Below are 15,122 nucleotides of genomic sequence, written 5' to 3'. Positions count from 1 at the left end.
TTAATATGTACCAACAATTGGCTATGTTCTGGAATCTGCAATGTGGCCTCCGCAGCTGACCTCTGAAACACAATTCCCAGTCTGACTACGGAAACTGTTCAGTTTGATCCTTTCAACTTATTTGAATCCTGACAAATAAGCTCACAGCTGAAAGGTCAACCCAGTCATATTTCATCCTCCAGAGCTGTTCTTAAGACATCTGCCCAACAAAGCACTTCTTATAGCACCTGACATGGGACCTCAATGGCATCGTACCTCATTAAAAATGTCCCCAGCATTCACGCACATGAAAAGGCCTATGGATTGGCGATGATGATTTACCAAATAACTAACCGGTTTTGAAAGTGTGAGTCCACAACGCACGTGGTCACCCAACTGTTCCCATGAAGCGTTACTTTAGTGCCAGACTTGCCCTAGACAGTGACGGCTTCCCGAGTTGATGTACAAGAACCAGGACCTGTTCCCCAAAGGTCAGTTAGGTCTTTGCAGGATAATCTGGCAACTGATGTTGGTTCACTCTGATCTAAGTCAACACAAGCTGGAATTTGGGTTGACCTCATGGTCAAAGTCACCGGCGCCAAGTTATGCCCAACAGCTGCCAAATACAAGTTCTGTCCCCAACTCATCTTCCCTTTCTGTTTGGAGGCTGCCCACTCTGAGCTATGCGAGCAGCGGAATCACGTAGTCCCTGCAAGTGCCCCGGCTCAGATGTGAGCAAAAACACCCCCGTCAAGTCTCTTCAAAATGTCTACTACAATTTCGACTCCAAGTCAAAAATCCAAATTACATTTTTATGAACGCACTTTTCCTACTCCATCAGCCCCTGCCCTTAAGAGGCCTGAAATCAGAAGTTGCTAAAACAGTCTTCTTTGATACCTTTACACAAAAATCACCTGCCATTTTTCATTAATGATCCAGGAATATTCTGAACATATCCACTAAAGAGCAAAGTATGTATGACATTGATGACTGGGTATATGAAAAGTACGGTATCTTCCTCCATCCTCCTAAGAGTTCTTGACACTATTGACGCTTTGGGACGGATGATTCTGTGCTGTGGGGGGGTCTTCCTGTGCCGTGTAGAATCAGTTAAGTAGCTTCCCTGACCCCTACCTATTAGTTGTCAGGAGCACCATGCCCTGCCCCCGGGATAACCAAAAATTGTCTAGATACTGGCCTTTGTCCCTTGGCGGGGGGGGGGGGGGGGAGGTAAAATCACCCCCAGTTGAAAACTACTGTACTAAAGTTACTGTGTGGGGGGGTATCATGTTTCCAGCCCCATCATGAGAGAACGGGGTGACCTATCTTGAGTACTAGGACCTTTGTCTCCTTGGTGCTACATGGTGCCTCTTAAGCAACCCACACCTGCAACTACTCATCCTCCTATTATATCAACTCATTAGGAGATCTTCCTCCCAACGACCACACTCCTGGTTGAATAGACCTTTTTTTCCCCCCAAAATGTCATCCTCTGCTGGTTCAACTAAAAAATGCACCTTCTGCAGAAGATTTTCATACACGATTTGCAACTCCCAACACAATCCACTTCCGAATGGCTTATCAGCTCTCCCAAAATGTATAATGTCAATTTTTTCAAAAAAGAATGATCACCTGAAGGGCTGGCTGCTTGTCATTCCTCTTGGGAGATTTTAATCCACTAACTTGCTGCTGTTGTTGCTGCTGGAGGAGAAGCTGTCTGGCCACTTGAAGTGCCTGGAAAGAAAAATGGAAGAAACATGTTTGTGTGAGTACCCATGTTCGGGGCTTCCTTCACATCAAAGATTCCAGGAAGTACATGTTAGGATGGGATCCTGGCTTTTGCATTTCCAGGCAAATGAAACAGCAAACAAAACTTCCCACCAGTCTAAGTCGGGAAACTTTCCACATTTGGTTTACATTTTCTTAGATGGAGTCAATGGCGTAGCCGGTTCTTTAGGCCTCGCAATCCAAGCAGATGCTCTAGTCCTACCATCGATGTTGATGTCACTTGGAGCATGAATGACTGCGACCCGGAGGAAGGAAAGACCTGGACCACAGACACAAATTTAGGAGACAACAAAGGGGCTCTTTTTGGAGGCACCTTCATCCTCCAGTTTTTCTTGGGGGAACTTGAGAGCTGAAGGCAAAAGTAAGATTTTGACCTCTTCTGAGCCCAAATAAAGAGGAGACGTTAAATGGTGAAACACGCTATGGATAAAGGTATGTGGGAAGGAAGATCGAAACAGGTAAGATATACCCAGGGTGACCTGGAGAGATTATGTAAGAAAAAAAAATGTAGCAAACGTGACCTCTAGGTCAACTCGAAAGGTACATTATGTCTGTAAACAAAATTGATCATGCCTAATACAAAACACCTCTTTTAAGCTCATAACATAGGTGGTCTTTATGTAAAGGCAGAAACGAGCAGTCATTTGAACTGGGGATAAAGCAAAGGTAAATAGGAGAGTCCTCCCGAGTGCGGAATACAGGCTGACCAAACTTTGTTAAAAGTTCAAAATAAAAAAGAAAAAAAAAAGTGTCATCAAGAAACCCTCAAGAGAACATTTACTGTCAAAGAATTTAACAGAAATCATAGCCACACCTTTCCAAAGAGGGCAGCAGGATCAGCAACAGAAGACTGAAGTTTGCAGACAACGTGCTAAAAAATCACATGAGAAGTTAGGCTATTTGAGTTAATTTGGCTGAGAACCAAGAATGTTCATGTGCCAGAGATGTCAAGAATGTTCATCAAATGATGTGCTTAGAGTTTAGAGACAGAATGAGATTTCTTGGGGATTACATCAAAAATAATTTCTATATGGTAACTGATTATTTGTGCCTAAAAGAAGATGAACAGGGAGATGTGGTTGCCAGAGCAAAAGGGTCTGATACTAGAAATCTTTGAAAGTGTGCACGATGGACTTATGATGGTAGAGTGTTCCTCAAGGAGAAACAAAGACTTCATCTGTGTAAGAAAATAATGTCTATAAGTTCCCCAAAATGTTACAGTGACACCATGGAATGAGGGAGAGGTAGGATGTCCTGGAGGGCCCTGGGCACTGAACTCAGGGTGGAAGGGAAAAGAGAGTGGTCAAGATGACTGTTCATGAACAGACACCTGAAAGTGTTGAATCAGCAAGAGTAGCACTTCTAAAAGGACCATTTCACTCAACTGAGCTCCTAACAGTAATACTGTAACAAAGAGTATTTTTTAGACATTTTGTAAGGTTGAGCGGTGCCTTTGTGTCTAAAAGGCGCAAAGGGAGGCAATGAAACAGACGCACAGATAAACAGATGACCAAGAAAAGATCTTGGGAAAGACGGAACCTTCCTGTCCCACCTCCCTATGACACCCACCCCCTTGTCCCAGGGAGGCCTTCTGCCTACAGAACTCACCACCACCAACCCTTCAGATGCAATGTACAGGCTATTTCGTCTGTGAAGGGAGAGACATGTTCGAGAAAGCCTGCCTGGAAGAGCCTCCAGAAGAGAGGCTGTCTGAGAGGGGCATCTGGAAGCCAAGACGCCTGGGAGAGCTGCCCGAGACTCCAGCCTGCTGTCTTTGAGGAGGATTCACCATCACTGGACTCCGGGTTTCCTTGTCTCCTTGGAGACGCTCAGTACATGCGTAGGTGTAAAAGTGGGCAGAGTGAGGATTTCATTTATATCATATAAGAAAAATAGTCCCCTTTGCAAGGTGCCTGCAGGAGCAAAAGCCTCTCCTCCTACTATATATGTTCTCTTAACTATTTCACAGGAGGGTTTTACAGCTTTTTAATGTAGGAAAGGGAACCGCCACGTATTCTAAGTGCTTGCTTCAGAGTTCCCAGAGTAATGAACAGATCAGCGAAGAAGGGTCTGGCTGCTGGCTGGAAAAGCAGGTGGAGGAACTGTAGATGGCAAGGAAGAGAGAGTGCAGAGAAAGACATGGTAAGGAAGAGGAGAAAGGTTAGAGACATTTGTCGCTAAAACAGGGCAAGCAAAGCAAAGCAAAATGACACAAACACCACGGTCGCAAATCTTTGTTAAAATTATTTACCATGTTTCACCAAGTATTTGGAGAACAGCTATTCAGTTTTTAAATAACCAAGTCTCAGAGAATCTGTACAGTGAAATCCTCATTTTGGCAAAAGGGATGGTATTTCATGTTTTTTTTTAAACACACACACACACACACACACACACACCACACACACACACCACACAACTATTCTTATGCTCTCATAAGTGCACTTGAACCAAAGAAAGTATAGGACTCAAACCTAAGTTTTCAGGGAATGTTTACTGAGCTGGCGGTATACATTCCCAAATTCGCTAGTGAAATCCTTGTGATTATTTTACTGGTTTTTAAGAAAAGACGCTATTTGGGTGTACAACGTCGTTTTTTAGACCCAACTGGAGCACATGAACTTAAATAATCATGTAATGAACTCCAGCTACCTTACAGCATTTCATACCGAGCCCCGCTAAAGAAGATAATCAAAGACAGCAGCCCAGGGCAGAAAAGGCTTTGGGAACTTGTAGGAACACAAGTGATATTTCAGTCAAACTACCAAAGAGAGAAGAATACAAGATGGAGATAGGTGCAAACTGGCTTCCAACTTTTATTCTCAAAATGAACGCAAACACGCAAAATAACTTCAAATGTCTGGGATGGAGAGGCAACACTAGTATAAATTATTCACCTTGATCTGAAATGTTATGGATTGTTCCACAATAATTTCCTGGCCTTATCCTGATTATGGGAACAAAGTTGGAGCAAAGTGTTAAACCTGTCCTCCTCCCACTCCCAGATCAACTGAGGTCTCAACAAGCATATTAAAAGATAATTTATTAGAACTTATAAAGTGCTGTGAAATCAACCACCAAAGGGCATTTGCTTTTCCGATTTCCAGTGTATATAAATCACTGGATCTAGATTTTAAACTGTCATAAAAAAGAAGAGAAATAAATCCTTGTGTACAAGACTACACATTTGAGCATTATCATTATAATATGAGCTGTATTCCATAATTTATAATATGAATCTCTGGTATTACTGCTTGTAGAGAGTCAAAAATGTTTATTGTTGCATTCATGGTTGGTCAGTAGAAAATCTGGAATGACTGATGGGATGCCCTTTGGAAACCACACCAGAGACCACTAGTTACCCACACATGCTTATTTGATAGTCAGTCTCAGAGATATGTTCCAAGACAACTGAAGAGTGAGGATGGACTTTTCTTATTTTTATAACCATATCTCAATCACATATGGAGAGAAGTTACAATATCCTGTTTGAAGATAAATGAAATCCTTTGGATACAGAATACACAGATGTATGGCTATGTGTTTGTGTGTGTATGCAGGAGAAGAAAAGAGGGTTGGTGAGGGGTGGGGAGAGAAAGAGAAAGGATATGAATAAATGAAAGAATTTATCTTTTAAGAATCAAGGATCAAGTCTGACTCAAGTTCCAGGCCAAATGCTAATGTAAATAACTTAAAAGGTCCCATCCCATCTCTGGAGACCTTTTACTGTTGATGGCGGTGCCTGGGCTGGGTGGAGTCAACACTTCCTTTATAACAGATGTGACAATTGCTTGGCACTGGACAACTTGGTGCTGTATTGAGTGCTGGGCTCTGGTTATAAGAAAGACGTAGTTGGAAGATGTCATAGTAAGGGGGTGACCGATAAAACCAGGCACTTAAAGCCAAGATGCAGGCACTCACAGCTATTTTCCTTGAACAGATAAAATAAATGGCTCGGTGAGCTAACAGAGGAAAGGGTTGGAAGGTGTGCACGTACTGTCTTCATCTGTGGACTGGCCAGCCGCGCCCTCTGCCTTCACTACCTATGCCCCGATCGGCACAAGGGGTCAAAACTGCCTTAGGATCAACGCCCTATGGGCCACAACCACCTCAGAGTACTCAGAGTCAGGGAGTGGGTGCTTGGTTGCCAGTTTGGCAGGCCACGCTTTTATGCTAACTGGGGCCTGGGCATTTCTGACACACCTTCAATGCTACTGGTTCAAAATTATGTCCTTCTCTTGAGGGCCTTCACCTTCTTAGCAAGTGCCATCTGTCATTTACAAATTATGCTTCACATAAGCATCTTTACAACTTTTGAGCTATTTATAGCTGGAGTTCAGAGCAGGTGTTTATACTTTAGGGGCCAGGTATCCCCCTGTTTAGCATGCTTATTAAGGTAGCCAATGTTCAAAAACATGTTTACCATATTTTAAGAAACGGCAGTAAGTTTATATAAAATGTGATTTGAATAAGCATACACATATACATAAGGTAAACTGGAAGAAGGAGAAAACTTTCATACCAGTTTTTACACATCTCTTGGTGACGAGGCCTGAGATAAGCACCGATGCTTGGTCCCTCAAAAATATGACTAACTGCAATGTCTTAGGTCTTGGGTCAGCAACCTACAGCCCATGGACCAAATCCCTCTGATCAGCTGTTTGTGTTCTGCCCATGAGATGAGAACAGTTTTTACTTATTTAAATAGTTGGGGAAATAATAAAAGGAAGAATATTTTGTGACATGTGAAAATTACATGGAATTCAATTTTCAGTATCCACAAATAAAGTTTTATTGGAACACAGTCATGTTTGTTTCATTACATACTGTCTATGCCTGCTTTTGTACCACAAAGCAGAGTTAAGTACTTTCAACACAGACCGTATGGTCCGCAGAGCCTAAAATATTTCCTATCTGGCCCTGTACAGGAAAAGTGTGCCAAGCCGTGCCTTGGGTTGCTATCTGTATTCTGAGATTCCCCGAAGATTCCACTGGACACAATTTTATAAAAACAAAGCTTGCAATCGGTTGCCCAAAATAAGCTTAGGAGTTAGCTGACATGCATGGACCTTACTAATTTGCTGTTCTTAAAGCTAAAAGTCCTATTTGATTTTCCAGAAAGAACTGGGACGTGAACACAAAATATATCCGTGTGCTCCTCTTTCTGAAACTATTTAAAACGAGTTGCAAACTTTGACTATGTGTTTCTTCTCGCAGATCATTTACACCAGTTCAGAGTGAATCTCCTCAATTGGGTGTGAGGTCCCGAACCCCATCAGAATGAAGACAGCATGTGCTATTGGCCAGCGGAGAGAAGTCGGTAATTTCCTGTCTGCCCTGACAAGTTGTCCCACTTCCAGCTTCAAAGGCTGCTCTGAGTCAACCACCCTTCCTCTAATTTCTTTTCCTAGACTCTCCCCACCCCTCAAGATCAAACCTGTTTCTCAGATAATTTCCCAGGCTAATCAACAGTCACTGTGCGTATGGGGGTGGGGGGAAGAGATAGCAATAAAAGCAGCATGGGAAGCTTAGGAGGGAAGAAGTTATGTTCTCGTCCATATTTCTCAACCTCTTGATGCGCCTCGAGTACCTCTAGAGAGCTTCTCTCCCCCCATAAAATAATCTGCTATCTTGGTGCAACCCAGCAACTAACTACCACCTTAATAAGAGTGCTCATCACTTAACACAATCTAAGGATCACTCTGTAGCCAGACCTGGGACTGAGTATACAGAGAAACTCCATCACCTCCTTCCTTTAGACACAGTAAACACTCCAAGGCAGGAAGGAAAGCACGTTTGTGGGTCACTTAAAAAAAGAACGAACAGTGGCTGATGGGACTAGATGTGTAGATGCATTCATACAGAATCAACAGCACTCCAAAGCAGTGGTTCTCCAACAGGAACGCCAATGGGAGGAAAAAAGTGATTTACAAATGGAGCACTTGCTTATCACAGGAAAATGGAAAAGGAAGCTAATCTCATAGAGGGATTTGCCCCAGGAAAGATTCTGATTCTAGTGATTGTGTAAATATTACATGCCAAAAGAAAGAAAACACTACAACAGACCATCAAGTCATGTTACCAGCATCCTAAGTAAAAAACAAAAAGAAAACCCACTTCCCCCATTAAAATTTTAATATATGGGGGTAACAACCATCAAAAAATCATCAGAGAGCCTTTAACAATCTCTTTGCACCAGTCACTGTTTGGTCTACTTGGTGAGAATGCAAATAAGGGTGCGCACTCTGAACATTCATCGGTAGTTGATTCACTTGACTTGACCCCCATCCCCACCCAGCCCTGCTCAGAGCAGGTGGGGCAGGCAGCAAAGCCTTAGATCAGCTGGGATACTGGACTTGAGTCAGTGACCTAAAAGGGAGAGGTTCCCTTTTGCTCCACCCATCCTCAGAGTTCTAGCAGCTGGAGAAAGTATTGTATACTCCAAGACATTCCATAATAGCTGATATTTAGATAGAGATGGATTTCTCAGAATGTTCCAGTCTTTGCAAATGAGTTTATGAGACAATATCTAGACAGACATGATGAAAACCTGGAGTAGAGACAACCCCATGTCTACAGAACTGGAACATTATGTGTTTGAGTTGAAATCCAAAAGGACAGGAAATGAAAAAGTCAAAGATACCTCTGACATGGTCCCACCTGCACAAGGAGGTATGGTTGCGGGCAGTGTCATCCATGGGTGTGGGGGTGGGAAGGGATGGGGCCAGGACACAGCATCCCTCCACCACCTGGACCACTGCAATTTCTTTATCACCCCATACCAACCAGGACCTCCACCTTCCAGATCTACTCAAGCCGGGTTTCCCAAATCCTTACCGACATGACTTTCTGTTCTTCACACAGGACGGTTATCACTGCTATGACACTTAACACTTGAGTTCTGCACTTCAGCTTTACTTTAAAATGTAACAAATAAGGTAAAGACCTGACAGGGGTATGTTGGGAGTTAGGAGTTTTTTAATGTTGGCAATCAATTAGAGTGTGTTTTCCTAGAAGAAAAGATGACAGACAGTATTTTCTTTCCTTCTTTCTTCCTTCCTTTTTTTCCTTTCTTTTTCTTTCTCCCTCTTTTTTTTTTTTTTTTTTAAAGAAGAACTGGGATGAAAGAGAACAGAACTGGGTCACTGTGTTCTTGTGCCATGCCATGATCTGCCAGCATTCATGCCCTAGGGCTCAGACATGATCCCATGCCCCAAGTACAGGAGATGTGGACACAGAAATATCAGAAATCCTAAACAGGAGGAGGCATTCTGCTACAAGTCCCACCCCCAAAGGAAACCTAGGGGCAGAAAGGGGTCAGAAAACCCTATATTTACTTGCAGTTATGAGTAATTTCTATTATTTAAGTATCCGCATAGAGGATACTTGCCGCCAAAGAAGGTAAAGGTTAGGAATTTTCATGAGACAAAAAGAAAAAGGATATCTATGATCCTCTTGCAAAATCAGCTGAAATAAGTTTAATGGCTATAAACAGTCAGGAAGTCTGTTTGAAGTCTCTTATAAGAGGAGACAAAAACCCCACCATCATACTCCTACTCCATATACCTATTAACACAGGGCCCTATAACCGCCTTGTGGAGGCACTGGTTGGCTGCTCCTTGCTGGAGCCGGTGCCAGACGCTGAATCACCACCACCGAGTCTCCGGCACCTGAGTTGTCTTTGGAGGGATTCCATCCAAGCACTGCCCAAGCCTGAGCCTGTCTAGCTTGAACGAGTCGGCAAGACCACAGCCTGGGGCACCATGACCGTGGGCAACACTAGCATTGCAATGAAGTAAAACAGAAGTCAAGTTTATTAGCAAATGTCTAAAATGTTAAGTTAGGTGCTGCATCAAACCCGTTTCTCCTTGTTAAGGAAGGACCAGATTGTGCCCAGAAAGAAAGAAATACATTGGCCCATTTCTTCTCCAAGTTCCCAAAGTAAAAAATATGGGGGTCAAATGCAAGGATAAATGAATCAAAGGGCTCTATTAACTTGCTGTACGAACCTGTTGTTTTCTGCAATTGTCTTTTATGAGGATGCAGCCCAGCCACTCTCATTATGAATAATCCAGATTCATATCTTTTCAAACCTTGGGATGAGACCTGCTAATTTTGAAGCTTGCAGAAGAATCTGGCTAGAATCATGTTCAAAATAAAGGAGAGGTTTCTATGATTTTACTACTAACACTGAACCTAGTTTCTACTCAAATACAGTGCTGTATTCCTTTGCTCCTTGTAATGTAAGTCACACATACTTGGGATGTCCTATGAATGCCTTGCTTTGCAAAATACCTTCCTTCTCTTACCTGAACATTGGGGAAAGAAACAAAAGTGAAAGCCAATTTAAAGGCAACATTCCAGCTGAGATGAAAGACAAAAAAAAAAAAAAAAAAAGAAAGAAAAGAAAAGAAAAGAAAAGAAAAAAGAAATAGAAGTGGAAAGAGAGGAAAGACCCAAACCAGACCAATAATCTAAAATTTGGAACTACTCACTCTTGGCCAAAGTTAACCAGAACAAAAATTATAATCATCATCATCTCCAATAATTTACATTTCTCAGAGCAGTTACTGCAAATAGCGAAGATTACACTAGTATAACAATTTGAGAAATAAGGACCATCTAGAAACAGAGGAGTGAGTGTAGTAACACCCTGCATTTAGGGTACTAAAATAAAAACAATGTATTGAATTGCTTACCATGGGCCAGGCACTCCACCAGTTAGTTCCTTTAGACTTATTATCTTACTTCTTGTTCCCAACATCTCGAAGGGAAGCAAGGCAAAGTTTTATGATTACCAATTTAAAGTGGAAAAATCATGAGATGGAGAGGTTCAGTGACTTGTCCAAGGTCACAAGTCTAGTAAATGGCTAGGACAGAAAAACAAAAACAAACAAACACTGTCTCATGCAAACTTGACACTCACATTCTACCAAGGTCCCTGGTTAGACCAAATATGGCTGCAGGTTAATTCTGGCAAAGGGATATGCAGTCCTACAGAGCCAAACATGCATGAATGAATGCAGGTCCTTTGTTTTCAGGATGAAGGGAAAGGCGTCTGTCTTCCCAGTATCACACCTTTTAATGTAACTTCCCCACACAAAAGACTCGCTTTCTTCAACCAGATCCTTCCATTCCCAGGATTCTTGGTGCTATGGCCACATCTGCAAATTTGCCCTCCCCTCCTCTGCCCACATTTACAAGGCATCTACGTGTCTTCTCCATTTAAATTCTACTTTTTCCAGACAAATACTGCATGATCTCACTTATATATATGCAATCTAAGAAGGTCGAACTCCTAGAAGGAGAGTAGAAAGGTGGCTGCCAGACATTGGGGGGGGGGGTAGGAAATGGGGAGATGTTAGTCAAAGGGTACAAAGGTTTAGTTAGTTATGCAGGATGAATATGTACTAGAATTCTTATGCACAGCATGGTGCCTATACTTAATAATACCGTATTGTGTTTTTGAAATTTGCTAAGAGGATTTTTTTTTAAAGATGTATTTGTTTATTTGAGACAGAGAGAGAGGGAGGGAGAGAGCAGGGGGAGGAGCAGAGGGAGAGGGAACAAGCAGACTTTGTGCTTAGTGTGGAACCCGACGTGGGGCCCCATCTCCCAACCCTGAGATCAGGACCTGAGCCAAAAATCAAGAGTCAGATACTCAACTAACTGAGCCACCCAGGCACCCCACTAAGAGAATAGTTCTTAAGTTAAAACTCATTCCACATACAAAAGGGTAACAGTGTAGAGGTGACGGATAAGTTAGTCTGAGTGTGGTGACCTTTTCACAATGTATACATATGTATAAAAACATCAAGTTGTATTCATATACAATTTATTTATGTCGAAGATATCTCCATAGAGTTGTTAAAAAATAAAAAAAAATGGAAAATATTAATACATTCTACTTTTCCTAAAAACTCTGCTTGTAATCTAATTCCTTCCAGCAGCAGTGTTCCCGGATGTCCTCTGACTCAAGGGACCGATGCTAGTCATGAATCCCTGTAGTGTCTGAGCTTCTATGGCTGTGACGGCCACCCCCAAGAAGGCGGCCCGGAAGGAATGAATGCACGTAGCTACACCTGTTCTCCCTCACACTGGGCTTCACCTCATTACCTATCCGAGTTCATCCAGCTTCTCTGTGATACCAATGCTGTTGCCGTTATCCCTTGATGCTCATTCCTTCCCCAAGCCCTAGGAGGGACAAGCCCCGTTCTTTGGTTCAGCTGGGCCAAGGGTGGAATTTTTCAAAAGAAGCATTTCATGATGCCAACAACAGAGAGGCTGAACTGAGAGAGCACAGATTTCTTCTCATAAATTAACACAAGTCCAGCCCACCTCAGCGTTAGACACCTGGGTCTTTGCTCCGCCTTCATCTAAGTTAGACCCACCTCTCCCACCTACCCGGTATGATTGCTGGCCCATGTTTTTTTTAACCCACTGCGGATTCCCACACTCTGCTATAACCACTCGCTTTTTTGTTGGGGGGGGGCATTAAATCACTATAATCTCTCTTTTTTAAGATTTTATTTTCATTTATTTATTTGAGAGAGAGAGAGAGAGAGGGAGGTGGAGGGAGAGCAGGAGGGAGAAGGAGAGAAAATCTGAAGCCAACTCCGTGCTGAACAAACCTGATGAAGGGCTTGATCCCACGACTGCAAGATTGTGACCTGAGCAGAAAACCAAGGCGTTCAAATGCCTGAGCCATCCAGGAGCTCCCCACTATAACCTTTTATTAAAAAACATTTTCTCTGGAGGCTTTTTTCCTCTTAGTTTTATTGAGATATGCCTAACATACAATACCATACTTTTTGGTGTACAGCAGGGTGATAGATTAGACATATTTATTGGTATGTTGTGATATCTATATGATATAAAGATAGACAGAGATCTCGAAATGACTACCAGAGTAAGTTTACTTAACATCTATCGCCTCACATCGTTACAATATTTTTCCTTCTAACGAGAACTTTTAAGATCTACTCTCTTAGCAACTTTCAAATATATGATACAATATGGTTAACTTTAGTCACCATTCTGCACATTACATTCCCAAGAACTTATTTATCTTATAACTTTAAGTTTGTAGCTTTGGACAACCTTCCCTCCCCTGCCCACCTCCCACCTGCCCCCGCGCCGGCCTCTGGCAATCACCAGTCTGTTCTGTTTCTGTAGGTTTACTTAAGGTAGATTCCACATACGAGTGAGATCACGCAGTATTCCCCTCTCTCTGTTTGACTTATTTTACTCAGCACAGTGCCCCTAAGGTCCAAATATGTTGTTGCAAATGGCAGGATTCCCTTCTTTTTTATGGGTGAATAATAGTCCGTACATGCCACATTTTCTTTATCTGTTCATCCACCAATGGCCATTTAGGTTATTTCCTTGTCTTGGCTACTGTAAATACTGCTGCTATGAATGTGGCAGTGCAGGCATCTCTTTGAGGTAGTGATTTCATTTCCTCCGGATATATATCCAGAAGTGGAATTGCTGGATCATATAATAATGCTATTTTTAATTTTTTATGGATCCTCCATACTGTTTCCACAGTGGCCGCACCAATGTACATTCCTACCAACAGTGCGTAAGGGCTCCTTTTATCCACAGCCTCGCCAACCCTTGCTATTTCTTGTCTTTTTGACAATAGCCATCCTAACAGCTGCGAGGCACTATCTTCCTGTAGTTTTGATTTGCATTTCCAAATAACCGTATTCTTAAAATGACTGTGGTTCCTGGTTAATGGGGATGAGGAAGATAATAATAAAAGTTGTTATTTTTTGACTATTTATTACCAGACAGGTACTGAAGAGTACACACACATTATCTCATTAAATTTTCACAATTCTTCAAGGGATTATTACTCCCAGTTAAGGGACGCCTGGGTGGTTTCAGTCAGTTAGGCATCTGACTCTTGATTTCGGCTCAGGTCGTGATCTCAGGATCGTGGGATCGAGCCCCACTTTGGGTTCTGTGCAGCCCCACAGTGGGGAGTCTGCTTGAGAATTCTCTCTGCTGTCCCTGACCCTTCCCCCCCCGTTCATGTTCTCTCTCTTTCTCTAAAAAAATAAGTCTTAAAAAAATCAATTATTACACCCAGTTAACACATACAGAAACACAGGAACAGAGAGGTTAATTACAAGCAGTAGGAGTGAAGTGTGCACAGAAAGTTCTTAGCACAGTATCTGTACATGATAACTACTTATTAAATATAACGTATCACTACAATACATTACCCCATACCTATGAAAATATATTTTGTGGGAAGCAAACATTCCTATTTCCCAGTAATCTCAAACCAGTCATTGTCCTCTTTACAGAGGCAATGAGAAAACCACAGCATCCTCTGTTGAACCAAAAGGAATCAAAGGCAGACACCGTTCGTTGTATCAAAAGCAAGCTGAGGCCAAGAGGGATCTGTGATTTGCCCAGGGTCACACAGATGACTTGTAGCCAGGAGTCCTGGCTCCTTCTGCTGGCAAAGGCACTTGAGCAAGCCTGGCTCTTTCTGACCCTCACCAAACCCTAACCAAGCCTTGCCTTGACTCTTGGATCAATACGGCAGGCATGGCTGCCTCGAGGCCAAACAGTGAGCTAGCCGGGAGGATGGTACTCACGCTGCTCCTGCTGGTGAACAACAAGATGATCGCTAACACTGAATGCCAACTGTGGATCTGGCTTGCTTCTAACGTGCTTTACGTAAACAGAACGTTTACATAATATGCCAAAGGTCACACAGTTTGGATTCGAATCCCTTCACTGTACTTCAGGAATGACACAAGCCAAAACGGCCACTAATCCACAGATCCATGGATTTGGAGTTCTTCCATTCGCAGAGAACTAGAACTACTTGCTAAACAGAACGGATCTTTAAGGAAACAAAAATTTAGAAATGTTTGGAAGAATTGAAGCCACAAAGGTAATCTTATAGGCAACTTCCTGATGATTTTATCTCTTATATAAATATAAATGCATATGCTACAGATAGGGACTAGGGTAAAAGAAAAATAGGTTTGATTGCTCTGGTCAAGGAATTAAGAACACTTCCTTAAAAAGGAGATGAAAAACAAAACTTGGTTCATCAGATGGGCAGCCGTGTTCACTGAGTTGTGCTCATAGTGTGACAATGATTTTTGGAACTTCCAGTAACCCCTGTTTAGCATAAGGTGGAACTTGAGTCCTCACGTATGAAGAAATAGGGATTCTCTGGGAACTTGGGGGAATTACTGACCTTGAGAGAATCACAGCAATTCCAAAGAAAAAGAAATTAGCTTTCAGAAATATTAATGCATTTACCCAGAAGCAGCCGGAGTGGTGGCAGAGCTAACACCCGTCATTCTATCTGGATGTGAACCCAT

The 15,122-nt window shown here is 42.4% G+C and overlaps 1 protein-coding gene across 8 annotated transcripts in view; it reads right to left on the bottom strand.

Moving 5' to 3' along the window:
* FOXP1 (forkhead box P1) overlaps positions 1-15,122 on the bottom strand; it is a 563,431-nt gene that overhangs the window by 144,790 nt on the left and 403,519 nt on the right. For all 8 annotated transcript variants that reach the window (XM_087866857.1, XM_045808086.2, XM_087866856.1 and 5 more), the window contains one exon: positions 1,612-1,713. In XM_087866857.1, the coding sequence (XP_087722983.1) occupies positions 1,612-1,713 (102 nt within the window). The remainder of the gene's footprint in view (positions 1-1,611; positions 1,714-15,122) is intronic.

The sequence above is a fragment of the Ursus americanus genome, chromosome 14 (assembly GCF_024610735.1).
Source record: "Ursus americanus isolate L20-20 chromosome 14, mUrsAme1.1.p, whole genome shotgun sequence".
NCBI classification, from domain to species: domain Eukaryota; kingdom Metazoa; phylum Chordata; class Mammalia; order Carnivora; family Ursidae; genus Ursus; species Ursus americanus.
The sequence above is the reverse complement of the archived record's forward strand: the minus strand, read 5'-3'. Positions and strand labels throughout refer to the sequence as shown.